Here is a 27,596-nt window from a genome sequence, read left to right on the forward strand (position 1 = left end):
CAATGCGCAAACGTTCTTTTTTAAGAAAAGGGCTTATTGTTAAATCAGATGGTATTACAGTATTTTCTGATCACTCACTTTTGGGAAGAGCAGTCGGAGAGGCAGACCTGTCAGCTACTCGGAACAGGCCCGCGCTGAGTTTGAAAAGAGAGTGAGAAAAAACAAATTGTGAAATCACAGGAAAGAAGCAATTTGATTGGTTGAAGAGTTTGGTGAGTATCTAGTAAGTGTTTAAGGTTTATTCTTTTCCTAATGTTTAGAATAAAGTAGGAACTGTGCTTTTTGGTAAGGTTTATTAAGCAGGATTTAAAAGTTTAAGTGATTTAAAAGTTTAAGGTTAAGACATGGCAGGACCACTCAGCCTCACAGAATGCCTGTCCTGTGGCATGTGGGGAGTCGTGGACACTTCTCGTGACCCAGACGAGCCCATGTGCAGGAAGTGTCACCGGCTGCACAAGCTCGAGCTCCGCGTTTCAGAGCTTGAGCAGCGGCTGGAGTCACTGAGGTGCGTCCATGAAGCAGAGAGGTGGTCACACCGCAAGTTATGGGCAAGCAGCCAGATAGGGAACGGGTGACCGCCAAGTAGTCCAAGAGAAATGGGCAGGAAGTACAGGAGCCCCTAGAGGTCCCGCTCAGTAACTGGTTTTCCATTCTGGATATCGGTGAGGGCGATGGATTCTTGGAGGAGTGCAGCAACAGCCAAGTCCGTGGCACCATGGGTGGCCTAGCTGTACAGGAAGAAAGGAAGAAGAGTGGAACGGCAGTACTGATAGGGGATTCTTTAGTTTGGCGTTTCTGTGGCCGTCAATGTGACTCCAGGATGGTTTGTTGCCTCCCTAGTGCTAGGTTAATGATGTCACAGAACGGCTGCAGGACATTCTTGTGGGGGAGGGCGAACAGCCAGAGGTAGTGGTACTAACATTGGTACTAAGGACATAGGTAGGAAGGGGGATGTGGTCCTGCAATCAGGATTTAGGGAACGAGGTAGAAAATTAGCAAGCAGGATATCTAAAGTAGTAATCTCTGGATTACTTGCACATGGCACTGGGAGTGAATATAGAAATAGGAAGACAAGACAGATGAATGCGTGGCTAGAAAGATGGTGCAGGAGGGAGGGTTTTAGATTCCTGGGACGCTGGGACTGGCTCTGGGGGAGATGGCACCTGTACAAGCCGGACGGGTAGCACGTGAACAGAGCTGGGACTGAGTCCCTTGCGGGTCATTTTGCTAGTGCTGTTGGGGAGGATTTAAACTAACTCAGCAGGGTGTGGGAACCAGGAGAGAATAAATACCAGGGTGCATGGAATGTTGGAAGAGGCAGATAGCACTAAAATAGAGAATAGTAAGTTAAAAGATGGAGTTGGAGTAAAGGAGCGAGTAATGAAGTCTAATTCAGGGATATGCTGCATGTATGTGAATGCACGGTTAGTGAATAAAATTGGGGAGTTACAGGCACAGATTGCCATGTGGGATTATGATGTTGTGGTGATAATGGAGACCAGGCTTAAGGAAGGGCAGATCTGGGTGCTAAATATTCCTGGTTACAAGTGTTCAGAAAAGATAGGAAAGGCAAAAAAGGAGGAAGGGTGGCATTTTTGGTTAAGAAGTGTATTGCAGTTCTGGAGAAAGAGGATGTGTCAGAGGATTCAAGGGCAGAATCTATTTGGCTAGAGCTAAGGAATAAGAAGGGTGCAATTACATTGCTCGGTGTAGTATATAGACCACCAGCTAGTGGGAAGGATGTAGAGGAACAGATCTGCAAGGAAATTACAGAGAGTGTAAACATCGTAGAGTAGTTATAATGGGGGACTTTAGTTACCCGTGTATAGACTGGGTTAGTGGTAGTGTAAGGGGAAGTGAGGGACAAGCATTCCTAGATTGTGTTCAGGAGAATTTCCCACAGCAGTATGTGTCCAGTCCAACAAGAAAGGAGGCGCTGCTAGACCTGGTTCTTGGGAATGAGGTGGACCAAGTAGATCAAGTGACAGTGGGGGAACATTTAGGGGACAATGATCATTGTATCATAAGGTTTAGGATTATGGTGGAAAAGGATATTGGTCAATCCAGGGTAAGAATAATCAACTGGCACAGAATGGACTTCAATGGGGCAAGAATGGAGCTGGGCCGGATAGACTGGAACCAAAGGTTGGCGGGAAAAACAGTAGCTGAACAATGAGCCTTCAAAGAGAAGATGGTTTGGGCACAGTCAAGGTATGTTCCCTCAAAAGGGAAGGGTAGGACAAATAAATCCAGAGCTCCCTGGATGACAAAGGAGATAGAAATTAAGTTAAAGAAAAAAAAGTTCTGGGCGCCACACTATAGGAAGGATGTGAACACATTGGAGAGAGTGCACTAGAGGTTTACGAGAATGGTTCCAGGGATGAGACACTTCAGTTATGAAGAAAGATTGGAGAAGTCTCCTTTCCTTGGAGAGGAGAAGGCTGAGAGGAGACTTGCTAGAAATTTTCAAAATAATGAGGGGCCTGGACAGAGTAGATAGGGAGAAACTGTTCCCGCTCGTAAACGGATCGAGAACCAGAGGGCACTGTTTTAAAATGTTTTTCAAAAGGAGCAAATGCGAGGAGAGAAAAAGCTTTTTCACACAGCGAGTAGTTAGGGTTTGGAATGCACTGCCTGGAAGTGTGGTGGAGGCAGGTTCAATTGAGGTATTCAAGAGGGCATTGGATAGTTATCTAAACTGGAACAATGTGCAGGGTTACGGGGAAAAGGCAGGAGATTGGTACTAAGTTAAAATGCTCAGAGAGCTGGTGCAGACACAATGGGCCAAATGGCCTCCTTCTACACCCTAACAATTCTGTGATTCTTTCTCTCGCATTCGTGGTTTTTATATCTGAGTACAGTAATGTTATAGTTAAGGGGTTGTGCATTCAATTCCTACCATGGTAACTTGTGAAAATCACTTCAATATATCTGCTAATTTGCAGGCTCACACCAATAAACAACCAGACTGTCTAAAAATCCAACTGGTTCCCTAATGCCCTCTGGTCGGGGAGCCTTCCAACCACACCCTGTCTAGCCTGCATGTGACTCTGGTTCCTCACTAAGTAACTGACTCTTACTTCCCTCTGAAGCTACTCAGTTATCAAAACAGTCACCACGAGGGAGGGCAACTTCCACATTCTCAGGGCAACTATAGGTGGAGAATAAACGTGGCTTTTCCAGTTTGCCTATCTATCTGCCAAGGGCAAAGACAAAACCTGAGAGATCTGAAGAGCTCACGGGTACCAATCAACGACACAAACAGGAAATGTGACACCCAAGATACTTTACGTCATTGCTGATGCTGGAATCTTGATGAATCAGACGTTGCACATGGCTGTCTATGCTGCTACCCGATGAAAATTTGGCCAAGATTGCTGAGTGCGTTTCCCTGTCTCTCTGCTTAACGACCATCTCACAGGCCTTCCATTCTGCCATTACGTATCTGTACTTGGCAGCGATATCTTCATCCACCTGCGGGGCAAGCACAGGGATCAACACAGCGGGTCAGAGGTCAAGCCACATTTTTTTATGCACACATTCTAGTGTTATCATTCTTGTAACTACCGAATGGTTGTTGGTCACAGGTGGAGTTCTGTCACCATTAATGGCGCTACTGTGCAGCATTCCCTAAGGATCACGCCGCTTGATGTGCAAGTGCCACAAATGCGGAAAGGTCAATTTTAACCTTTACTTTCTACTACCAATACACAAAATTAGGAGCAGTAGGAGGCCATTCGACCCCTTGAGCCTGCTGCACCATTTGATAGGATCATGCTGATTTGATTGTGGCCTCAACTCCACTTTCCTGCCTACCCCTGATACCCCTTGACTCTCTTGTTAGTCAAGGATCTAACTTTGTCTTAAAACTATTCATTGGCCCTGCCTCCAACTGCTCTCTGGGGATGAGAATTCCACAGGCTCACAACCCTCAGAGAAAAAAAATCCTCATCTCTGTCTTAAATGGGAGACCCCCTTATTTTTAATCTGTGTCCCCTGGTTCTAGTCTCTGTCACAAGTGGAAATGTCCTTTCAGCCTCCATCCTGTCAAATCCCCTCAGGGTCTTATATGTTTCAATAAGATCACCTCTCATTCTTCTAAACTCCAAAGGTTACAGACCCAGCCTGTCCAACCTTTCCTCATAAGACTACCTCTTAATCCCAGGAATCAGTGAGTAAACCTTCTTTGAACTGTTTCTAATGTAAATATGTCTTTTCTTAAACAAGGAGACCAAATATGTATCTAGTACTCCAGATGTGGGCTCACCAATGTCCTGTACAACTGTAGCAAAACTTCCCTACTTTTATATTCCATTTCCCTTGCAATAAATTACAACATTCTATTTGCCTTTCTCAGGACTTGCTGCACCTACATACTAACTTTTTGTGATTCACGTACTAGGACACCTAGATCCATCTGTACTGCAGAGTTCTGCAATCTCCCTCCATTTAGATAATATGCTGCATTTCTATTCTTCCTGCCAAAGTGGAGAAGTTCACATTTTCCTACATTATACTCCATCTGCCAACTTTTTGCCCACTCACTTAACCTATTACTGTCCAAAAAAAAATTTTGCAGACTCCTTATGTCCTCTTCACAATTTACTTTCCTACCTATCTGTGTGTCATCAGCAAATTTAGCAACCATATATTCAGTCCCTTCATCCAAATCATTGATATAGATTGTAAATAATTGAGGCATCAGCACTGATCCCTGTGGCACTCCACTAGTTACATCTTGCCAATCCAAAAATGATCCATTCATGCATATTCTCTACTTCTTGTTAGCTAACCAATCCTCTAACCATGCTAATATGTTACCCCTTACATCATGAGCTCTTGTTTTGTGTAGTAACCTTTGATGTCATTTGTCAAATGCCTTCTGGAAAACCAAGTACACCATATCTACAGGTTCCCCTTTCCGCAAAGAACTCTAATAAATTAGTCAAACACGGTTTCCCTTTCACAAAACCATTGAGATTTTCTAAGTGCCCTGCGAAAACCTCTTTTAGAAGAGATTCCAGCATTTTCCCTATGACAGATGTTAGGCCAACTGGAGTTTCCTGCTTTTTGTCTCCCTCCTATCTTGAATAAAGGAGTTACATTTGCTATTTTCCAATCTGATGGGACCTTTCTAGAATCAAGGGAATTTTGGAAAATTAAAACCAATGCGCCTACCATCTCAGCAGCCACTTCTCTTAAGACCCTAGGATGAAGTCTATCAGGACCTGGGGACTTGTCAGCTTTTGGTTCTAATAGTTTTCTCAGTACCCTTTCCTTGATGATTATAATTATTTTAAGTTCCTCCCTCCCTTTCACCTTGATTTACAATTATTTCTGGGATGTTATTTGTGTCTTGTACAGAGAAGACAGATACAAAATACCTGTTCAATTCAGCCACCATTCCCTTATTTTTAATTATTAATTCCCCAGGGTTAGGAAAGTTATGTAGAATTAGTTGCACAGCCAGAGCATGGGTGTTAATCACTTGTACATACTGTTCACTATTGTCAATAAACTCCCAAGAATGTCTCCCTGCCTATGGCTCCTTGTTCTGATGAGCAGTGTTCTTGTCACTCAGATGTGAAACCTTTCTGCACAAGATAAAGGCAGGTGTCTCAGTCCAGGGCCTCTTCCCTGTGCAGCCTTCAGACCAAAGTGATGGTCTGGCCTCACACTCCTTGGACACAATACTGATGCCTGCACCTCGGCGGTGCTGGTCATTGCTGCCAGAATGTAGCGGACAGGCGCCACAGAGTTCTCTCATTCTCTCGATGTGCTCTCAGCACCTTTAAGGAGGGGCTGTCCCCCATCTCTTCACCAGTGACCACTGGTGCTGTGCTCCAGCTCCTGAAGGGTTCCAGGTGCTGAAGCCAGACAAAGCATCTTCTAAAGTTTCATGACTGCATCTCCGTGATATGACCCTGATCATGGAGTGCAAGCAAACTGCCCTCGGCCAGACAAGAGTCAGGCATTCTCAGAGGCTCACTGCATGTCGTCATCATCCTTCTGCAATCGAGCCACTGTTAGGGCCTCCACTGCATCCCCATGACAAGAGCTTTCTCACAGAGGATATTCGAGATGCCATAAGCCAGACTGGAGTCAAACATTCACAAATGCGATGAGGATCTATGGGGTCACCTCACTGCATGTTGTCATCATCCTCCGCAAATATAGCTGCTATGAGGGTCTCCCAAGTGCGCCTGCCTCATCTAGCCAGTGCGAGGGCCTCATCCCCATCATCGTCGCCTCCGAGGACCTCCTCAGCCTCATTCCCAACGGCGTCCTCCACATCGGAGAAGACATGCAGCTCCTCCATTTCCTCCTCAGCCAGCTCATCTCGCTGTTGCAGTGCCAGGTTGTAAAGGGCGCAGCAGACGATGATGATGTGTGACACCCTCTGTGGACTGTATTGCAGGGCTCCACCAGACCGGTCCAGGCACCAGAACCTCATCTTCAGCATCCCGATGGTCTGCTCCACCAAGTTGCGAGCTGCTGCATGAGCCTCATTATAGTGTCACTCTGCTGCAGCCTGAGGCCACCGCAATGGTGTCGTCAGCCATGGACTCGGAGGGTAGCCCTTGTCCCCAGGGAGCCAACCCTGCAGCTTCTGTGGACACTGGAAGACTCCAGAGATCTGTGACCGACTGAGGATGTAGGCGTCGTGCACACTCCCTGGGAACCATATGCACACCTACAGGATGTGTTTCTGGTGGTCATTGCACATTTAGTGAGTGGAATCCCTTGCAGTTGATGTAGTCCACCGTGTGTTATGATGGAGATCCGAGTGCCATATGGGTGCAGTTAATCACACCCTGCACCTGTGGGAATCCCGAGATCTGGGAGAATCCAATGGCCCTTGCATCCTGTCCTGGTTCCGGGTGAAATGCACAAAGGTGTGTGCCTTTGCAAAGATGGCATCCATGACCTCATGGAAGCATTTGTGGGTGGCGGATTGTGAAATCCCATAGAGGTCACCTGTGGAGCCCTGAAAGGAGCCACTGGCATAGAAATTGAGCACCGCGGTCACTTTCATAACCACTGGCAGTGAATGCCCTCCATATCCCCTTGGCGTCAAGTCCTGCAGTAAGTGGCAGATGTGAGCAACCAGGTCCCTAGACATGTGCAGTCGTCAGCAACACTAGTTCTCGGTCATCTGCAGGAATGACAGGCGGCGTCTATAGACCCTGGCTGTCGCTAGGCACCGGCCAGCCTTGGCTCACTGTCGCTCCTGGGCAATGTGTGCGGGAGTCCCAGCAGCCGCTTCTTCCGGAGGTGGCGGCTCCTGCCTTTGCTTGGCCAGGAGCCTCTGGAGCGCTTGGTGGCACTTTGGTGCCTCCGTGTTGCTTGCGTGGGCAGGCAGTCTAGGAGCCTGACCCCAATCATGGGCAGAATTTTACGAGTTGGCGAGCGGGGGCGGGGCCCGCTCGCCGATGCGTAAAATGACACGCGGTGACGTCGGGAGGAACTTTGTCACATGAGGGGACATGTAAGGGAAATTTTTATTTTTTATTTTTAATATTTTTGGAAGCAGAGGCGATCTCCTTGAAGCAGCACTTAGCCTCAGGGAGATGAGCGAAAGAGCGCGCACTCAATTTTGGGAATCCACCCCCGCCTGCACAGGGAACGCATAGCGCTTCCCTGCGGACGTCATGTTGGGCGGGCCTTAATTGGGCCGCCCATGTAAAATGGCACCGCGCCTCCGATCGGGGGTGCCGATTGGAAGCACACCCATATGCCCCGCCCGTCAACTCCCCCCCCCCCCCCCCCCCCAGCCCCGATGGGGGGAAAAGTCAGCCCTATATCACTGTGAACCGTCTCAGTTGCAGAGGAATTGTCAGTTTATACAGGTGTCCCTACTGTGTGGCCACTTCCCTTGCCTACCCTGCCCCCAACCTCGATTTCTTGTGCGTGGGATCCAACGCCAGGGCCACAGTTGCCTCCCCAGCCCCAACAACAGTCGTCTCCATGGCTGGACAGCAGCTGCCCCCGGACACCAGCTCCCCCCCACCACCGCGCCAACATAGCAGGGCAGCAATTCACCCCAGCCTCCCGGCGCCCTGAAGCCTGCAAAGCAACAGGCGGCCCTGGTGAGCTCTGTAGAATGATGCTGTTCACTCACCTCCAGTCCCCCACAAAGTGAAGGTCACCAAGTGCACATCACCTCTGTGCTGTTGTGAAACACGTCGGCATGCTTTCCCGCCGAGGTGGACGGACGGTCCGCGTGGGGTCCGAGAGCCTGGTGGGCTGGCCTTTTAATGAGATGCTGATGCATTACAACGAGCTCCCCACTGACCGTTGGCGGCAAATGCGACCCAGCCGTCAGCGGGCTGAGCGGACGATCGCAACCTGCCTTCTCGCCATCGTGAAACCGATCACGCCATATTGTCCGTGCATGCCACCTATCACGCCCGCCGCCAGCGGGCATTGTCACCAAATATTACTACATCAGGTACATCGTAAGTTAGATACAGCACAAAGTTTCTTTTACTCAGTCTCCTGTCTTAATTTCCAACTTTGAGAAGAGCACCCCTTAGAGGTGTGACATTGTAATTTTTCACATCTGCCATCTTTTCATTCAACCCATTCAAGGCCAGATGGCACATAGTGGAGTAAAAGAAATCTGATGAAGGTGTTGACCACCTACCTGGTCCATATCCTGTTTGCTCATGCCAAACTTGTAATGTCCCAGGAGGAAGGGCCAGACATCTTTCCTTATCTCGTGCTGGACTCCTCCATAGTAAACCAGTCTGAGCAGCTCTAATTTTTTGTAATTCTAAAAATATAAATTTTAAACCGTGATGATTCTATCAGTTTTTGATTCTATTTCTGTTATTGCAATGCTTAAAATACTTTAGCAGAATTTTGGCAGAACTATGCATGTCTAGCTTACAAGTTAACTTTCAGATAAAGGCAGAAGGCTAAGTCACATTCTTTAAAATGCTTTCTCTTTCTCTTCCTTTAGACTAACCTTTATCATTTAGCATTCCTTAGGTATGTCACCAGGTGATCTTCTGAGCCTTTCCCACTTTAAAATTGCTATAATGTTTGGTTAACCCAGGCTAACTGCAACTAAGATAGGTTTCTTGCAGAAACCATGTCTGAGTATGAAGAACAACGTAAGTTCCTCTGGGACTTAGTAGTTAAGACATCCATTGGTACACAGACATAACAGCTAAATGGTCCCAGGTTAGATCTCCAAGCTGGGTGGCCCCAGCCCGAGGAGCAGCTGAGGTGCTACAATTGGCCTCAGCGTTCCTAAGCTGGGAAGAAAAGAAAATGATTAGGGTTCCTATTATTGATCCCAATGCAGCGATCCCTGCTGTAAACTGGATGCATTGCGAACATCAAGTGTGAACAGTATCTGGCTCTCTACAGCTTCTTTTCTCAATGGTTGGACGGCCTATTGATATAAGCCATTGTGGCCAACGGCCAAGATATATCAAACAGTAGGTGCCAAATTGTGAGTCAGTGTCTTCAGAAGAAGAAAGAAGAAAATTGGAGAGAAAAAAAGTGAAAGATTCTTCTGCTCATACTTGCTGTTTGCAAATTGTATTTCCAATTGTATGTGGAAGCAGTGGTGATGGACCCTGAAGCATATCTCACACCCTCCAGTAGCTGATTGTACTGCAACATTGACGCTCCATCCACTACTCCCCCAGCTCCTAGCTAAGAACACCATAAATTTGGGGGATAAACAGGCAGTATTTGCCTGTACGTTATTTAATCAACTCAGTTCAATCCTGCCATTCACATATTTCAGGAGTGATCATTGAATACAGATCAGAAGCAGCAATCTAACTTGATTCTTTCCCCCCCTCTGCTGACTGTCTTGACCTCATTGTTTCCCTGGGTGAGTTCTTTGCTTGGCAGGAGGGCTTGATGTGCTCAGCATCAACAACAGTCGTACCAGAGTTCTGTCCTACCTTCCTATCTTTCTCATACTTATTCCAGACTTCTCCAGTCAGTCCACCCGAGGCTTCACATGGCTTGTCGGGTGGGACAATGGTGTGATTCACAAGAGCTGATAGATGTGTGCGGACTGTAGAGAGGTGACGGCAGTACGCTAGCCCTGTGTGTAGAAACACAAAGTCTTTCAGAACAACTTTTCGATTCTTTGGAACAAATATAGATGTTCATCACTAACAGCAATAAACTACCACATGCACACAAAGGCATCAACTGGACTTCCAAAATGCTTCAATTAGAGCAAATGATCGGAAGCAGCAGGGGATAGATTCATAAACCTCCCAGCCTTCAATCAGAGCTTTTAATATCTGAGGTTTTCAATTAAATTCCAAATTATTAGTGTTAAATTTACAGATCAGTACTCACTGTTAGTCATGTATAATTCTAGATGTACAATTTGGTTAATTTTATCAATAGTGATGCCAGTTAACCAATCACATGATGACATCAACAAATGCAACACAATCATCTATATTTAGCCAATTCATCATAAAAATATGGATTAAAAATAATTTTTAAATATCTTTCACTATCCTCTACAGCGTCCATCACTCACTCCCTGATATTTCTCATGTACTTACATCCATAAAATGCCCTTGAAACAATCTGCCTCTTCATATTCTCACAGAGCATCTTTAATGGGGTCCTATAAATGAAGAATCAAAAGATTTGCAAGAGGATCTATATATGTGAGCCAATTTTCCTCTTTATCTGTTTATATCACAGTCCATGAATGTTTATTCTCCACAGTCTAGGCACAAATTATAAGGGACATCTCTTATTTTAGAATGACTTTTCATCATACACCATGAAAATTTTTGTTGCCGTGCATGATATCATCTTGCTCTCCTCCTTCCCCAGGCCTGTGTTCATTCATTCTGAAGCAGGAAACCAGACACCAATCTTCATCTTGATATAGATTTATTTACAGAATGCAACATTACAAATGTCTTCCTCCTCCCTAACCATCACCCAGTGTTCAAGAAGTCTCTCTATATAGTTTTTAACTTAAGTCCATCTGTACATTTTACTTAGACAACTTCCCATGCCCAGAGATGCATGAAGCAGACAGACAAAGCACTGCCTATTTCCATAACTTGTTTTTCCTGGAACAAGTCAGTAGCCTGAAGCTATAGCTTGAGGGGTGCCACCCCACATAAAGCACAGCTGACCAGGAATCTCCCCCACTCTTATCACCTGCCATAGGCATGTTGGAAGGGTTTACATGTTGATACTCAACTTATTTGGCCACTTTATGAACACACCTTCCTTGGCCGTCAAGTCCCAGAGTGGGACTCAAACCCAGAGCTTCTGGTCCAGAGGCAGGGACATTACACATTGTGTCACAAGACCTCTCTGAAAGACAGCACCTCCAACATTGCAGCATACCTTCAATACTGCACTGGAGTATCAGCCTTGATTTTTGTGTTGAAGTTCTGGAGTGGGACTTGAACCCAGAACATTCAAACTCAGAGGCAAGAGTGCTCCCAACTGAGCCACATCTAGGACACAAGAAATCTCTTTTTATACTCTTTGAGTACCAAATGAACAAACTTAACTAATTAACTAAAGAACCATAGACTCTCTTTATACTCTTTCGAGTTATCAACAGTCACAGATTGCAACTCTTTTCAAGTACAATCACAGTTCTTGGTTTCCGGGAGTGGGACATGAACCCACAACCCTCTGATTCAAAGGCGAGGGTGCTATGAACTATATGTGCTCAAGGTACTTAATCAATCAATGCCCTCCACCTGTATATCCTTAACAATACAGTTAACACACTATTAATACCCTGGCTCAATATGGTTGGTTCTTTATTGATTCAGAACAGGAGTGAGTAGCGCCCAGAGAAAACAGTGCACTGTTAACCACATCTGGCCAAAATTTGAGTACGGTCACAAAAGACCTTTGATGGCCAGATTCAACTTGAATTAGATTAAAATCACAACATCAATTTGTCATTCCTTTAAATAAGGTAGTCAATCAAACAAACTTCTTTGTGAAATACTAAAGCTACATAAACACAATCTCACCTGGTGATACAAGAAGATTCAATGCAAAGAAAGAGAAACTTAAATTGTGAACCTAACCATCACCTTCTCAAGGAGAATTAGTGCTGGGCAACAAATGCTGGCCTTGCCAGCAAAGCCCACATCCTGTGAATGAATAAAAAAACATCCTGGACACAACGGAAGAGGAGAAACCAACAACAGTGGCACAAGAACCACCTTCTCATTAACCTCAGGAGTTAATAACTGATCTTAATTCACTTCCTTTACATTTATTTAGCCTTTCCTATTCTGTTTTTCCCCAATATTGGCAATCACCATTTTTTTTTCTACAAATTGGGTTAATACTGACTATTCCCCTGTCCTTGAGTCAATGTCATCACCCATACTATCAGTAAGTCTCATCAACAGTTTATTTCAGTTGCTGATCTGCATTGAGTTAACTGATCTCAGAGCAGCAGCATGTGGTGCTGCAATCTGCCTCAGCGTCACTGGGGCAGGAAGAGGGAACCAAGCCAGGGTTTTTGAGCAGTCAACAACTCACTATTGTTGTATGAAGTGACTACAAGGACGTAGAAGGCGAAATAGGTGGACCTTTGCCTTTCTCGTCTAGCAATTGCTATGTTCCGGCTCACAATCGCTGCCCAGAGACTCTTGCTGAAAAATGCACACACTTGAATGTTGAGAGTGAACAAAGGATCGGGTTCCTCATGGTTGGATTGTTTGCTGACAGTCACCACCTAGAGCTAGGTGTAAGAAAATGGACTAAGGGCTACTAGTACCCTCGATCCATTTCCCAATGGGAATCAGTGTCTTCAGGAAAGCATTGGAATTATATTTCCTTTCCTTTCCCATTTCCTGAGCTCTTGGGCAGAATCTTCTGCCTGCTGGGCGGGCGGGCCCGACCCAATTTCCGGCGGGCGGGGAGCCGATCCCCACCGGAGAAGCGGGCCCCGCCGCCATTTTACGTGGGCGGGCCAATTAAAGCCCGCCCAGCATGACGTCCGGCGGGAAGCGCTATGCGCACCCTGTGCGGGCAGGGGGGGGATTCCCCAAAAGTGAGAGTGTGCTCTTTCACGCTTGCGCATGAAAGAGTACACATCTCCCTGAGGCTAAGTGCTGCCTCAGGGAGATCGCTGACACTTCTAAAAATATGAAAATTAGAAAAAAAAAATCCCTAACATGTCCCCCTCAATGTCACATGAGGTGGAACATGTTCATAATTTACATTATAAGTTTATTAAACTTTTTAAATCCCTGCATGAAACCTCATCCCGCCAGTGGATGAGGTTTCATGTTTTTTCTAATTCCCGCCGGGGTTCCTGGCCTGCCCGCCAGCCTTAAGGTTGGACGGGCAGGTCCTTAAATTGTTTTAATGATCCTGTCAATGGCCTCAATTGGCCATTGACAGGTCGGCGGGTGCACAGCTGATTTGGCTGTGGCCTCGCCTTCCTGAAAATTTAAATGGGGCGCGGTGATGTCGGGGGTTCTGCCCAACGTCATCCTGCGTCATTTTACACATCGGCGAGCGGGTCCCGCCCCCTGCTCGCCGACGGCAAAATTCAGCCCCTTATCTCCATGTGCCTGTTTTCAGAGGTGAAAATAGCATGCCACAGTACGTAGCCGGAAAAAGTCAAATCTAAAACTTTCACTGTGCCCTTTCAAAGGAAAGATTCTCAGTGACTAGGGGTTATAGCGTCACCTTCATTTGCTGGCATACAAGAACTCACCACCAATACGGATGGCAGATTCTACTATGATGGGGCCTGAGAACTCCAAACGACAGATCAAGACACAACCAGTTACATTCAATAAAATATCACAGAGCATTCTTCAAGGAAATTCCAAAGTGTGCTGGCCAACATTCTGCCATCAACCAATAACACTAAAAAAAATCCATGACTATTTGGGAGATCTTGCCATGTGTGTAAGTTGGTGGATGTGTTTACCAACATAACCATAAGTCACTTACTTAAAAAGTAATTAATTAGCAATACAGTCCTATATCCTGATGACTAATATACTTGCTTATAAAAGCAAATTCTTCCTTCCTGTGTCAGGGCGGGGAACCATTTTCTTATCATGGGCCACACACACACATAAAAATCAACTTAGTTTAATTTTTTAAAAACAGAGAAGACAGAAACTTTCAATTCACCCACTGTTTTAATGCGACGGCTGAATTTGAATATTATATTATTAAATATTATTATAGTAATTTAGCTGACGTTTTTATCCAAAGCAAATTCATAATGATGGTGACAAATGCTATTTTGAAGGTAGGACTGTCACAGGTCTACATTTTTAGAAATCTGGCTGTAGGCCAGATGCGGGGAGGCAGTGGTGTTGTCACTGGGCTAGTAATCCAGGGGCCCCAGGTAATGCTCTGGGGGCCCTGGGTTCGAATCCCCCAACGGCAGATGGTGGAATTTGAATTCAATAAAAAATCTGGGATTAAAACCATCGCTGACTGTTGTAAAAACACAGCTGGTTCACTAATCCTTTAGGAAAAGAAATCTGCTGTCCTTACCTGGTCTGGCATGTGAGTCCAGACCCACAGCAATGTGGTTGACTCTTAAATGCCCTCTGAACAAGGGAAATTCGGGATGGGCACTAAATTGCGGCCGAGCCAGTGACGCCCAGATCCAATGAGTAAATTTTTTTTAAAAAATTTGAGCAACAGGCTGGCTGGATCTTGATTTGGATTGGGCAATGGTCCTGGATCTGCCTTATGGTGTTCCTAAGTTAACCAGTCAGCTACTAGTGGAATTGAAGGCAAATGCTATCTTATTTTTGTAAAATCTGCACGTGAAACTGATCTTTCTCCCACTCAGGTGCACTCTAACGAAATACAGCATTGTTCTCTTTACCTGTCATTTCCACAGCTGCAGCAATTGGGCATGTCATAGGGAGAGCCATTGGTCGAACAGGATAAACAGGAGGAGCCTTGACTACACAGGTCTCCCAGCTGCCAAGGAAACTGTGTCACACTGTATCCATGCATTTCCAATAATTCACTAGGATCTGGAAAAAAAAATAACATAAAATTCGGCCTGCATTTTAGTGGTACTTTCCCCCCAAACATACTGCAATGTATTACTGGCTGGTGTGAATTAGGTGCTTCTGTGTTATGTTGAATAAAAGGTTAAGAGTTTCCAAAAAGTGCTATAACTTATAAGTTGTAAAAATAGTTTTAAAAAATAACTAGCGGGGTTAAAAAAAAATCCAAATTTAACAAAGTAGCTTTTGTGTCTGGCTGTCTTATCCACCTATCTATTTGATCCATCTCATTTTTCATGATTCTCTGAATCTTTCAACTTTCTTTTAAATCTAAAGATTTTATGTTTTCCTCTAGAACATTATCTTTGAGACTAAGGCAGGAGTCAATTTATGTGGGGTGTGTTGGACAGGGTATTTCTGTGGTTTATATGAATGTTATATTGGAGTTTGTAATGTACCAGAGTCTCAGTGAGGGGCCACTCTAATTCAACTTTCCTTTCTATACCTTACATGGCCCTCAAACTGCTCCCTTACTTTTGTCCCATGTCAGACAAGGAGGGGGTGATTTCCAGTTATCATCGCTACTATAATCAGCTGGTGAACTCCAGGCTTAATGCAGTGTCAGAGAGCAATTAGAGCCAGATTTCTCCTCAGCCCGAATTGAACCTCCGAGGTGCTCCAAGTGGGGGCCTCTTGCCTGGTCGCCCAAAAAGAAACTGCAAGTCAAGAGTGTCAAACAACCTAGGAGGAAGGGCCCAAGTTCAATTCCTGATCTGTCAGTTTGTTGATCTTCACCAGGGCATCAATTTTAATGAGAAAGTTGATCTCAGTGGCCCTGGACTGGATTGGAGGAGGCACTCAAACAAAATAGAGCTTCTTCTGGTCCCAATTCTAATCCAGTAGCCACTGCCAGATACCAATTGTATTGGGACGTTTTGGAGCTCAGTGGTGCTGCTTATATTCCTCCCCAATTGTACTCCTTTGTTCATGCTGAAAGCATTGTTCATGTTGAAATAATGGTATAATTCTATGGGTGCCAGCACCCTTTTAGTATATCGCCAAAGCATAAACAGCGAAAGATGGTAAATATTCACATTTGGGAAAATATCACAAACAAATCCGATATACATGCATTCACCAGCAGGGGTCACTCAATAGTGATCAGGCATGGGAGCCCTGTCTGATTTTTCCCATACCTATCCCACAGGGACTAAAGCCAATGTAGCTTAGCTATAGCCACCCTCGCTGAAATCAATTCAATCGCCTCAGACCACTAGAAATTGGCTACCAGAACTCATGTAACAGAGGACTCCATGTAACACCTAAGCAAGAATGGGCCTTCATCCCATCAATTTTAAACTCTTCATTTGAACACAGCACCTCATCCAGCCCCTGAATGATTAAAATAAAAATTCTGCTGCATTTATACAGGTGCTCATTTGGTTCTGATTATTTTTTTGTCAACCATCTCCTCATGTCTGTATTACTGAATTTGACTCCTTTCCTGGCAAATGAATCGCAGACCCAAGCTTCTGTAGCCAAGTTTTATTTTTAATGTAATCAGGAGGTTTCGCCTCACAGACGCTGATCCAGAGTAAACAAGCTCCAGTACAAAAGTAAACACGGAAAATCGCTGGAAACCCACAGCTGGTCAGGCAGCATCTTTGGAGACAGGAAGTTAGGGTTAAATTTGGATCTGAAATGTTAACTCTCGCCTTCCTCTCTCCACAGTAGCTGCCTGACCTGCTGAATATGTCCAAGGTTTTTCTGTGTATTTCAGATTTACCACACCTACATTGCTTTCCTTTTGCTAGCACAAAACTGAGTCACCGATTGTTGCCCCTGCCGCAATTTAAATACTGTAGGGTGACATCCTGTCACATCCTACTGGAATGACAAAGCCTTACTACAAGTCTGTAGGCGTTCTGCTAGGTATGATGGAATCACAAAAGCTGCCCATTCCTGATTACTGTCTGGTCACCTCGGCTAGAAATTGGTTGTGTGGCCATTGGACGAGCGGAGAATCTGGCCCAGGTGATGACCTCCATTGATGAACAGCTTGTCATTGTCAAATGTCTCAGTGTCACCTGCACTATAGGTTAGCCTGCAAGTTTGGAAGCATAGTCCAACATGAGTCAGCAAGTGCCGGGTGTGGGGTGGCTGGATAGAGCATTGGAAAAATCTCTTTTTATAAAATGAAGTGACTGGTATTTAACAGTCTTGACACTCGAAGATCATGAAAATGAGCCAGCAATGCCTAAATTGCAGAGATTCTCATTACATGTTGCGCTGGGATAAACCGCATATCTTAGAATTACCAATGAAATTCTATATTTTTCTTTTTGAAATTTCAAGACCTAAATGGGACTGGATGGACGCAGAGGTTAAGCGCCTGTACTAATCACATTTCCCCAGGCGTTTTACAGATGCAATTATTTATGATGCTGAAACCAAAAAGAAAAAAGGTTAAAATAAATTATGGCAATGACGTGTATTTTGCTGCATTGTTAAAGAATAAAGCTTTTAACTTGTGGTACAGAGAACATGCGTTAGTGACACTGATTCAAAGCAGCTAGATTCATCACTGACATGAAGTAAAATTGGAGTCTTTCCATATTCTTGTCCATAATATGTACGGGACATAGAATTTTCTGGTAATCAACTCCAATATGATTAAACTTGTATTGACAACATAACGTCCATGGGTTCTGTCGAGAGAATTTCATCATGCATCGACAACATTGAGTGCAGTTGACAAGTAAAAACATACAGACCAGAATCTGAACTGAAACCATCCTGTCACATTTACAGTATATATTATTAAAAATAAACAAACATCTTGGAGTGATTACAAGGGGATATTCTAATTTCAGGAGTTCAGAGGGCAGTTATGAACATGCTTGTGTTTCACACCCGCTGGGGATGCCATCGGAACTCTTTATTAGACGACTGCCTTGGGATCACTCCCAATTTTCTGCTATTTTTTTCTCCGTGCGAAAAGAGAGGGCACATAGCTGTAAAATTCCACATGCAGCCAGGCAACTAAATCTAGCAAAGGATAAATGAACCGTAGGGGGAAAAAAGGGTTGAAACAGGTGCCATGGAAGGAAAGGGATTAATACAACGTCAGCCATGATTGCGATAGCATCGTATCACTACGCTCAAGACAACTAAAAGAAGCACAGGTCCTCGTTTCAAGGCAAAGCAGGCGAACAGGGAGCTGAGTTTAAAATGAAATAATGTAAAAAAATAAAATAAAATCATAACTAAAAAAAATGCTCTTCACCTTAATTCTTCAGGAAGCAGTTGGCCGACGTATCATTTACAGCAGCTTCTCATTGGTTGAGTTACAAAAAAATTTTCAGTGTGTATTGCACCAGAATTTAAAGAATTTTTTTTTTTTTGTTTGTTTTAAGTGTGATAAGGAACCTGGTGAAATCAGAACCTCACAGAACCTAAAGACAAAAAATAAAACCCGATGAAAGGTTGCCTTATACATTGAGAAACCAAAATGGGGGGAAAAAAAAAATCACTTGGTGAAGAATTACAGTGAACAGCATCTTAGTTATTCTGAGGATTTTTATTTTGTGGCCACATGCACAGTTCAAGCATGTTGCAAAAAATTAAAAGCAACGGTGAGCAAATGGGAAACAACAGTGTTGTCATTACCTTCAAACCATCAATAGTGTGCCTAAGAATGTAGTGATCTTTCCTGAAAAGGTTTGCAGTTCTTAGTACAGCAGTGCTGGTAAATGAGCTTGCCCCCTCTACACCAAACAACTCCCCACCCCACCCCACCACCATCCCTCCTCCCCCAAACTATTTAGTTGGAACATTGACAAAATAAAGTCACATTGCACACGGGTGTTTGCATAAAATTCATCCGTCCTCTACTTGAAAGAAGACGTTAAGTCAAATGGGTTCATGCATTTGTTACAAATATTGGGCGTTAATCAAGTGAAGGGCGCTGAGGTCAATGTGGAGTTTGTAATGGGGGTGGTGGGGGGAGAAACACAGGAATATTAACAATTAAATTCACGTCCCCTTTTCCTAGGTATAATGGCTTGGAACATCCCAACTGTTTATTTACATTAGAAAGTAGGTGCAGTGTTAGTAAGTGCTCATAGGTGGCACTGGCAAGTGGCAAAACAATTAGCAAAATAATAAAATGAAGTCCAACTATTCTACTTTTAAGTTGCTGACTGTGGAATATAGCTATTCTTTCTGGTCAATTTTTAGCTTAGATTTAGTTTTTCTGTTCCTTTAAGATTAAAGTGTAATATTTCAGTCAACCTCATGTGAAAATGAATTTAATTTTTCCTTGACAACTCTCTCCTCTCTCAAATCCTCTGATTCATTGCTTGGGTATTGGCTCCACAAAGTCAGCCACCCTCCCTAGCCCCTCGCCCAGTGGCAGCTGTATGACACCTGAGCCTAAATAGTGAGTGTGACTTCAAGGGATATCACAGATCAGCCTGGTGCTGTTCTCACTACGTTGACCAAGCTTTACGTCATCTGTCCTAATATGTCTTACGTGGATCAATGTTAAATTTTGTCTGTTCGCACTTCTGTGAAGGGCTTTGGGGCAGTTTACCGAGGTACAGGAATGCAAGTTGTTGCTGTCTACAGTGGCACAATTCTAGCAAAGATCACCGGACAGCAATTAGGGGCAGAAGCCTACGCCAATTGTCCCACCCTCCAACCAACGAGTGCTGAATGGCCAATTGCAGCAACCCGGTACAGTCGGAGCTTGAGCCTGGCCTTCCCTTGGTCGGTGTGTTTTTTTTTGGTCACTGGTTAAACTTGCTAAGTCATTAGCGGAACCCACAGGTTATTAACCGACAGGGAAGTGAAAATGAACTTTCAGAGAAAAAGAACAATCGGTGTACTAAAGGTTCAAATGGGTCAAAAGAATTTCAATATTTTTAACATCAGTAATGCCAACACTGTTGAACCTTGAGATGAGACTCTGTACGGTGCACTGCATATCTTGCATATCACTTCAAGTGTGATTAGGCCAAACTGCATAAAAACCTTTCATCATTTTAGGAGCTGTGAGGTTCCGAGAGCAGATCATAGAAATCATTTCATGTAGCCTATCCTCGTCTTCCTCATCATCCTCGACAGAGATCGATCGGCTGGCAGCTAAGTGGTGGTAGTTAATAGTTACTGCTCAAAGAAAAGATTGAAAGGGCTGATGAGGAGCATGCCTTCAATGCACAGTTCACTTACACACCGCCCCCTGACAGTGACATTAAGGGCAGCTATTAAAAAGGCCAAAGATTGTGCTGAAACTTATATAACCAGCATCAGTTTTGCACTTATCTGTTTTAATTTGTATATTCTTTAATCATAAACTTTATAGTAATGCATTGCAGTTAGAAAATGCACTTCTATCTGATTTTGACCGAAGGTATTCAGTCAAAAGAACACACTCACAAATACAAACACATTCACAGGTTATCTTTTTCATTGCTTTTCATCCTTCCTTCCCAAAATGGAACTTTAAATAGGGATTTTCGCAGCAATATTTTGCTTAATAATCACATATCAAAACATCATCTGGGGCCTAGCAACTGGTCTCACTCTTGGCAGCAACTGAGGTATTGCAGCTGGCATCAATGGCTATGTTAAACAAGCTAAAATAGTTTCCCCGATTACAAATCCCTACTGGAAGTGAGCGTCTGTAGACAGTATCAGGCTTGGCTGTGTTGCCCTCCACAGTTGGATAGCACTCACTGCTAAGTCTTACATCACAAGACCATAAAGTGGAAATGAAAGGGCTGAGGTTATTTAGCTTTAGATTAGGGAATCTGTTGGAAAAAGAGGACAGGTGATGTGTCAAGGCTGCAGCATGTGGGCGCTCCTGGATAACATTGTGATCCAGGGCAAACACGTCTGCAGTAAGTGCTTGCAGCTTGAGGAACTTCGGCTCAGGGTCATTGAGCTGGAGGCTGAGCTGCAGACTCTGTGACACATCAGGGAGGGGGAAAGTTACCTGGATGCTTTATACCAGGAGGCCGTCACATCACTTAGGACAGGGTCTTCTGATTTGGTCAGTGGCCAGGGACAGGAGGGTGCAACTGCAAGTGAGGCAGGTAAGGGGACCCGGTGGGCAGGAGTGCAGGAGTGTGAGCCTCTGCAATTGTCCAATACATTTGAGGTTCTCTCTGCTTGTTTGGTTGAGAGGAGGGGCTGCAGGGTGGATGAATAAACTGACCATGGCACCGTGGTACAGGAAGCCATTCAAGTGGATGAAGCAAAAAGGAACATGGTGGTAGGAGGGGACAGTATAGAGAAGGGGATTGACACTGTTCTCTGTAGCAAAGAGCGAGAGTCCAGGCGGCTTTGTTGCCTGCTCGGTGCCAGGGTTCGGGACATCTGCTCAGCGCTGGAAAGGAACATGCAGTGAGAGGGCAAGAATCCAGTGGTCATGGTCCATGTCAGTACCAACGGCATAGACAGGATGAGGAAGGAGGCTCGGCATAGTCAGTATGATGAGCTAGGCACCAAATTAAGAAGCAGAAACTCAAAAGGTAATAATTTCTGGATTATTACCTGAGCCACATGTAAATTGGCATAGGACAAATCAGATTAGAGAAATGAATGTGTGGCTGAAAGATTGGTATGGGAGAAGTGGGTTCCAGTTTGTGGGGCACTGGCACCAGTACTGGGGAAAGTGGGATCTGTACTGTTGTGATGGTCTACACTTGAACCATGCTGGGGCTGGTGTCCTTGTGAGTCGCATATCTAGGGAAGTAGAGAGGGTTTTAAACCGAATAGTGGGGGCAGGGGTTCAAATTTGGGAAGGTGTGGTGAACTAAAGAGTAGAGACAAAGCAAGGGAGAAAGGTATTAATATGGGAGATGATAAACAGGCTGTGACAGGAAGGGATAGAGAGTACAATTCTAAGAGTAAATCAGCAGCTAAGGCTAAACACTACAAAAATAATAAAAGGACAAAACTAAAGGCTCTGCATCTAAACACACATAGCATTCAAAACAAAACAGATGAAATGATGCTGAAAATAGAAATAAGTCAAATCTGATAGTTGTTACAGAGACATGGCTACAAGGTGACAGATTGGGACCTGCATATTGAAGGGTATGTGACATTTAGGAAGGACAGGAAGTTCGGGAAAGGTGGAGGGGTGGCTCGGCTAATTAATCATGGTATTGGTATATTAGAGAGAGATGACCCAAATTCAGGAAACCAGGATGTAGAAGCGGTTTGGATTAAGATGAGGAGTGAAAAAGGCAAGAGGTCACTTGTGGGAGTGGTGTACAGGCCCACCTAATTGTAACTATGTAATAGGACAGAATAATGGGAGATAATGGGAGCTTTCCAGAAAGGTTCAGCAATAATCATGGGGACTTTTAATCTACATATAGACTGGAAAAATCAGCTAGGCAAAGGTAGCGTAGATGAGGAGCTTGTAGAATGTTTTCGGGATGGTTTCTTAGAACAGCACATTCTGGAGCCAACCAGAGAGCAGGCTATACATGACCTGGTATGGAGCAACAAGATAGGATTAATTGATAACCTCCTAGTGAAGGCACCCCTAGGTAGCAGTGATCATAATATAATTGAATTTGACATTCATTTTGAGCGCGAAACGAGTGTGTCCAAAACTAGTATTTTAAACTTAAATAAGGGCAATTATGAGGGCACGAAAGTGGAGCTAGCTAAAGTGAACTGGCAAATGAGGTTAAGGTTAAATAGGGGTTTAGTGGCAGACATTTAAAGGCTTATTTCAGAATACACAGAATACATACATTCCAATGAGAAAGAAAAATTCCAAGAGGAGGGCCCACCATCTGTGGTTAACTAAAAAAAGTTAAAGTTAGTATCAAACTTAAAGAAAAAGCCTATAATTGCGCAAAGACAGGTGGCAGGTCAGAAGATTGAAAAGAATATAAAGAACAGCAAAGAATGACAAAAAGATTAATAAGGAGGGAAAAATTAGAGTATGAGAGAAAGCTAGCTAGTGATATAAAGACAGGTGGTAAGATTTTCTATAGATATGTAAATAAGAAAAGAGTTAACAAAGTGAACGTTGATCCGATAGAAAGTATGTCTGGGGATTTGATAATGGAAAGTAAGGAGATGGCGGATGAATTAAACAGGTATTTTGCTTCAGTCTTCACTATAAAGGTCACAAGTAACATCCCGGAAATAGCTGTAAATCAGGAAATGGAAGGGAGGGAGGAACTCGGGAAAATTACAATCACCAGGGAAGTGGTATTAAGCATATTGCTGAGGCTGCGGACTGACAAATCCCTAGGCCCAGATGGACTTCACCCTAAGGTCTTGAAAGAAGTGACTAGTGGGATAGTTGATGCATTGGTTTTAATTTTCCAAAACTCCCTAGCCTAGATTTTGGAAGTCCATTAGATTGGAAAATGTAACTCCATTATTCAAAAAAGGAGGGAGACAGAAAGCAGGAAACTACAGGCCAATTAACCTAACATCTGTCATAGGGAAAATATTAGAAGCTATTATTAAAGCTGTTATAGCAGGGCACTTAGAAAATGCTAGGCAATCAGGCAGAGTCAACATGGTTTTGTGAAAGGGAAATCATGTTTAACCAATTTATTGGAGTTCTTTGAAGGAGTCACATGTGCTGTGGATAAAGGGGAACCGGTGGATGTACTGTGTTTAGATTTCCAGAAGGCATTTGATAAAGTGCCACATCAAAGGTTATTGCAGAAAATAAAAGCTCATGGTGTAGAGGGTAACATATTGGCATGGATAGAAGATTGGTTAGCCAACAAGAAGCAGAGAGTTGGCATAAATGGTTATTTTTCTGGTTGGCAGGATGTGACAAGTAGTGTGGCACAGGGATCAGTGCTGGAGCCTCAACTTTTTACAATTTATATAAATTACTTGGATGAAGGGACTGAATAGTTGCTAAATTTGTTGACAACACAAAGATAGGTAGGAAAATAAATTGTGAAGAGGATGCAAGGAGGCTAAGAAGTGACATAGAAAGGTTAAGTGAGTGGGCAAAGATCTGGCAAATAGAGTATAATGTGGGCAAATGTGAAATTGTTCATTTTGGGAGAAAGAATAAAGAAGCAGCTTATTTTTTAAATGGTGAGAGATTACAGAGCTCTGAGATTCACAGGGATCTAGTGCATGAATCACAAAAGGTTAGCATGCCTATACAGCAGGTAATTAGGAAAACTAATAGAATGTCATTTATTGTGAGGGGAATTGATTACAAAAGTAGTGAGGTTATGCTTCAGTTGAGGGGAGGCGTAGTGGTATTGTTGCTGGGCTAGTAATCCAGAGACCCAGGGTAATGCCCTGAGGACCCAGGTTCGAATCCTGCCATGGCAAATGGTGGAACTTAAATTCAATAAAAATCTGGAATTAAAAGTCTAATGGTGACCATGAAACCATTGTTGATTGTTGTAAAAACCCGTCTAGTTCACTAATGTCCTTTAGGGAAGGAAATCTGCTGGCCTAAATGTGACTCCAGACCTGCAACAATGTGGTTGACTCTTAAATGCCTTCTGAACAAGGGCATTTAAGGCAATAAATGCTGGCCTAGCCAGTGATGCCCACATCCCATGAATAAATAAAACATTTTTAAAAACTTGTACAGGACCACATTTGGAGTACTGTATACAGTATTGGTCTCCTTATTTAAAGAAAGATGTAAATGCATTAGAAGCAGTTCAAAGAAGGTTTACTAGACTAATACCTGGAATGGGTGGGTTAGCTTATGAGGAAAGGCTGGACAGGTTAGGCTTGTATCCGCTGGAATTTAGAAGAGTAATAGGCAACTTAATTGAAACCTTTAAGATCCTGAGGGGTCTTGACAGCGTGGATGTGGAGAGGGTGTTTCCTCTTATGGGGGAATCTAGAACTAGGGGTCGCTTATTTAAGATAGAGATGAAGAGAAATTTTTTCTCTCAGAGGGTCTTTGGAATTCTCTTCCTCAAAATGCGGTGGAAGCAGAGTCTTTGAATATTTTAAAGGCAGAGCTAGATAGATTCTTGATTAACATGGGGGTGACAGGTTATCGGGGGTAGGCAGGAATGTGGGGTTGAGGTTACATTCAGATCAGCCATGATCTTATTAAATGGCGGAGCAGGCTCGAGGGGCTGAGTGGCCTATCCCTGCTCCTAATTCGTATGTTGGTGTGTTATGTTTGTATCTATCATCATTGTTAAAGGAAGACTTGGAAAAACGTATCCTTCTGGGACAGAACACTTGCCAGTGCATTTCCTTTCTTGGGCTAGAAATTCGACTGCTACCCAAAATGGGAATGAAGCGGAATTTACTACTTCACCCGGTGATGTGAGAAGAGAGTCACTAATTGGGGTTTCTGCCTCATTTTCACATATTAGGTGAGCTGTCTTGCTTCTTGCACTGGCTATTGGTGGTTCGTCCACTGTGGCAGAAGACATGGGGGGGGTGGAAACTTGGTTGATAGCACTGCCATTTAAAGGGAGCCTGTGCCTCTTACCCTGCCGGTCCTGCATGCTTCAATCAGGAAACTTGAAACTAGGAAAAATTCCCAAATTTTACAAGGGCTTCATAACTCTCAGAAATCTTTGCACAGCAGATCAACAATGGGAAATTAGGTCCGAGTTCCAACTGACAGAAAAGGCAGCAGGTTAAAGCACCCAATAACTATGGTCAGAGGTGGCTGAGTGCAAGTTGCATAGTGCCCAGCATCTGGCTGCAATGTCAACTAAAGTCAATGATCTGACCAGAGCTGTTAAGGTCAGAGTCCTACTTATACCTCTCTTACTCTCTGCGTAGCCCTCCACCGCCTGTAGCTTCACCACTCTCAAAGCTTGCTTCCCCCATTTCACATCACTCTCCTCCCACCCCAGTGGCCATGCTTCAGTGAGAAACTGGCTTGCATGCACTACAGCTGCTAGTGCACTCAAATACGCTCCACACTCGCCCACACCCATCATAACTTTCACCCACCATCCACACTACTCTACTTTAACAGGCACCTTCACTACCCTTCAGTGAGCTACACGCTAATACACTCCCTTCCTTCTTGCAGGACCAGCTACCACACAATAAGAGGGAGATAATGCGCCATCATTTCAAGGGATGTCCCTTTTGAAAGTGGCCATCATTGATGTGGTGTACTCTACACCAGAAAGCCAGGTGGTAAAGGATAGAGCTGGAACCTAATCTTCATACAATATTTAAGTTTCTACTTAGAGATACACCTTCTAATATGACCCTGACCCAACAAACACGGTTTCAGACTGTTCCCAGACATAGAAGTCGAACCAAATCCCCAGTTAATGTCCACTGCCCAGACATAGATAAACACTCAATTAAAATAAGAGGACAAGCCAGGAGCGTCACAACTGGTAAGGTCGGAGGATACGCTCTGCAGGTTTACCCTTCTTTCTCTGTCCCATTGAACTCCCTCCCTCACACACTCTGTTCAGTAACCTGTCGCTGCTTTGAGCTGCCAGTCATCCACTTCTGCTAACCCCCTGTCGCTCTCTTCTCCTTCCAGATCAACTATGTGAGCAGCAGTGCCACCATGGGAGGGGCACATACTTCCCTCTCTCGGGATAGCGACATGCTTGCTTCCCCAATTTGGTGCTAGGCATCCAACTTGTGAATTCATGGCTCAACCCACTTGCCTTGGTGAAGGGCAAATCTGTGACTCGTTTGATGTAGGGAAGTTCTGCAAATCTAGAACAAAAACAAAAACACCTGGAAAAACTCAGCAGGTCTGACAGCATCTGCGGAGGGGGATACAGCTGACGTTTCGAGTCCCGATGACCCTTCATCAGAGCTAAAAAATATAAAAATAAGATGAAATATAAGCTGGTAGAGGGGGGTGGGACAGGAGGAGCTCGATAGGGGGCCAGTGATCGGTGGAGGCCAGGAAGAGATTGCCAAAGATATCATAGACAAAAGGACAAAGGGGTGTTGATGCTGGTAATATTATCTAAGGAATGTGCTAGTGGGGACATTAAGGGTAGCAAGCAGGACCAGCTAGTGGCAGATGGCCCTAGTGGGGGGTGGGGTGGGGGGAAGGGATCGAAATGGGCTAAAAGGTGGAGATGAAACAATAGATCAAAATAAATTTTAAAATAGGTGGGAAAAGAAAAATATATTTGTTAAAAAATTATAAATTATTGGAAAAAGGGGGATCGGAAAGCAGGTGGGGATGGAGGAGAGAGTTCATGATCTGAAATTGTTGAACTCAATATTCAGCCCGGAAGACTTCATAATTTATATATTTTTTTACAAATATGTTTTTCTTTTCCCACCTATTTTTAAATTTATTTCGATCTATTGTTTTATCGCCACCTTTTAGCCCATTTCGATCCCTTCCCCCCACCCCAGCCCCACTAGGGCCATCTGCCACTAGCTTGTCCTGCTTGCTACCCTTAATGTCCCCATTAGCACATCCTTTAGCTAATATCACCACTGTCAACACCCCTTTGTCCTTTTGTCTATGACATCTTTGGCAGTCTCTTCCTGGCCTCCACATATCACTGGTCCCCTATCGAGCTCCACCTGTCCCACCCCCCTCTACCAGCTTATATTTCATCTTATTTCTATATTATTTAGTTCTGATGAAGGGTCATACGGACTCGAAACGTCAACTGTTTC

At 44.1% G+C, this 27,596-nt stretch overlaps 1 protein-coding gene across 1 annotated transcript in view; it reads right to left on the reverse strand.

Annotated features, from left to right (window-relative positions):
• Window positions 1-27,596, reverse strand: part of sgsm2 (small G protein signaling modulator 2) — a 228,997-nt gene that overhangs the window by 22,768 nt on the left and 178,633 nt on the right. The window contains exons 12-16 of the mRNA XM_078548103.1: window positions 14,852-15,005; window positions 10,551-10,615; window positions 9,927-10,072; window positions 8,648-8,776; window positions 3,292-3,474 (exon numbers count right to left, since the gene is read on the reverse strand). Of these exons, the coding sequence (XP_078404229.1) occupies window positions 3,292-3,474; window positions 8,648-8,776; window positions 9,927-10,072; window positions 10,551-10,615; window positions 14,852-15,005 (677 nt within the window). The remainder of the gene's footprint in view (window positions 1-3,291; window positions 3,475-8,647; window positions 8,777-9,926; window positions 10,073-10,550; window positions 10,616-14,851; window positions 15,006-27,596) is intronic.

Source organism: Cetorhinus maximus, chromosome 9, assembly GCF_964194155.1.
Source record: "Cetorhinus maximus chromosome 9, sCetMax3.hap1.1, whole genome shotgun sequence".
Taxonomy (NCBI): Eukaryota; Metazoa; Chordata; class Chondrichthyes; order Lamniformes; family Cetorhinidae; genus Cetorhinus; species Cetorhinus maximus.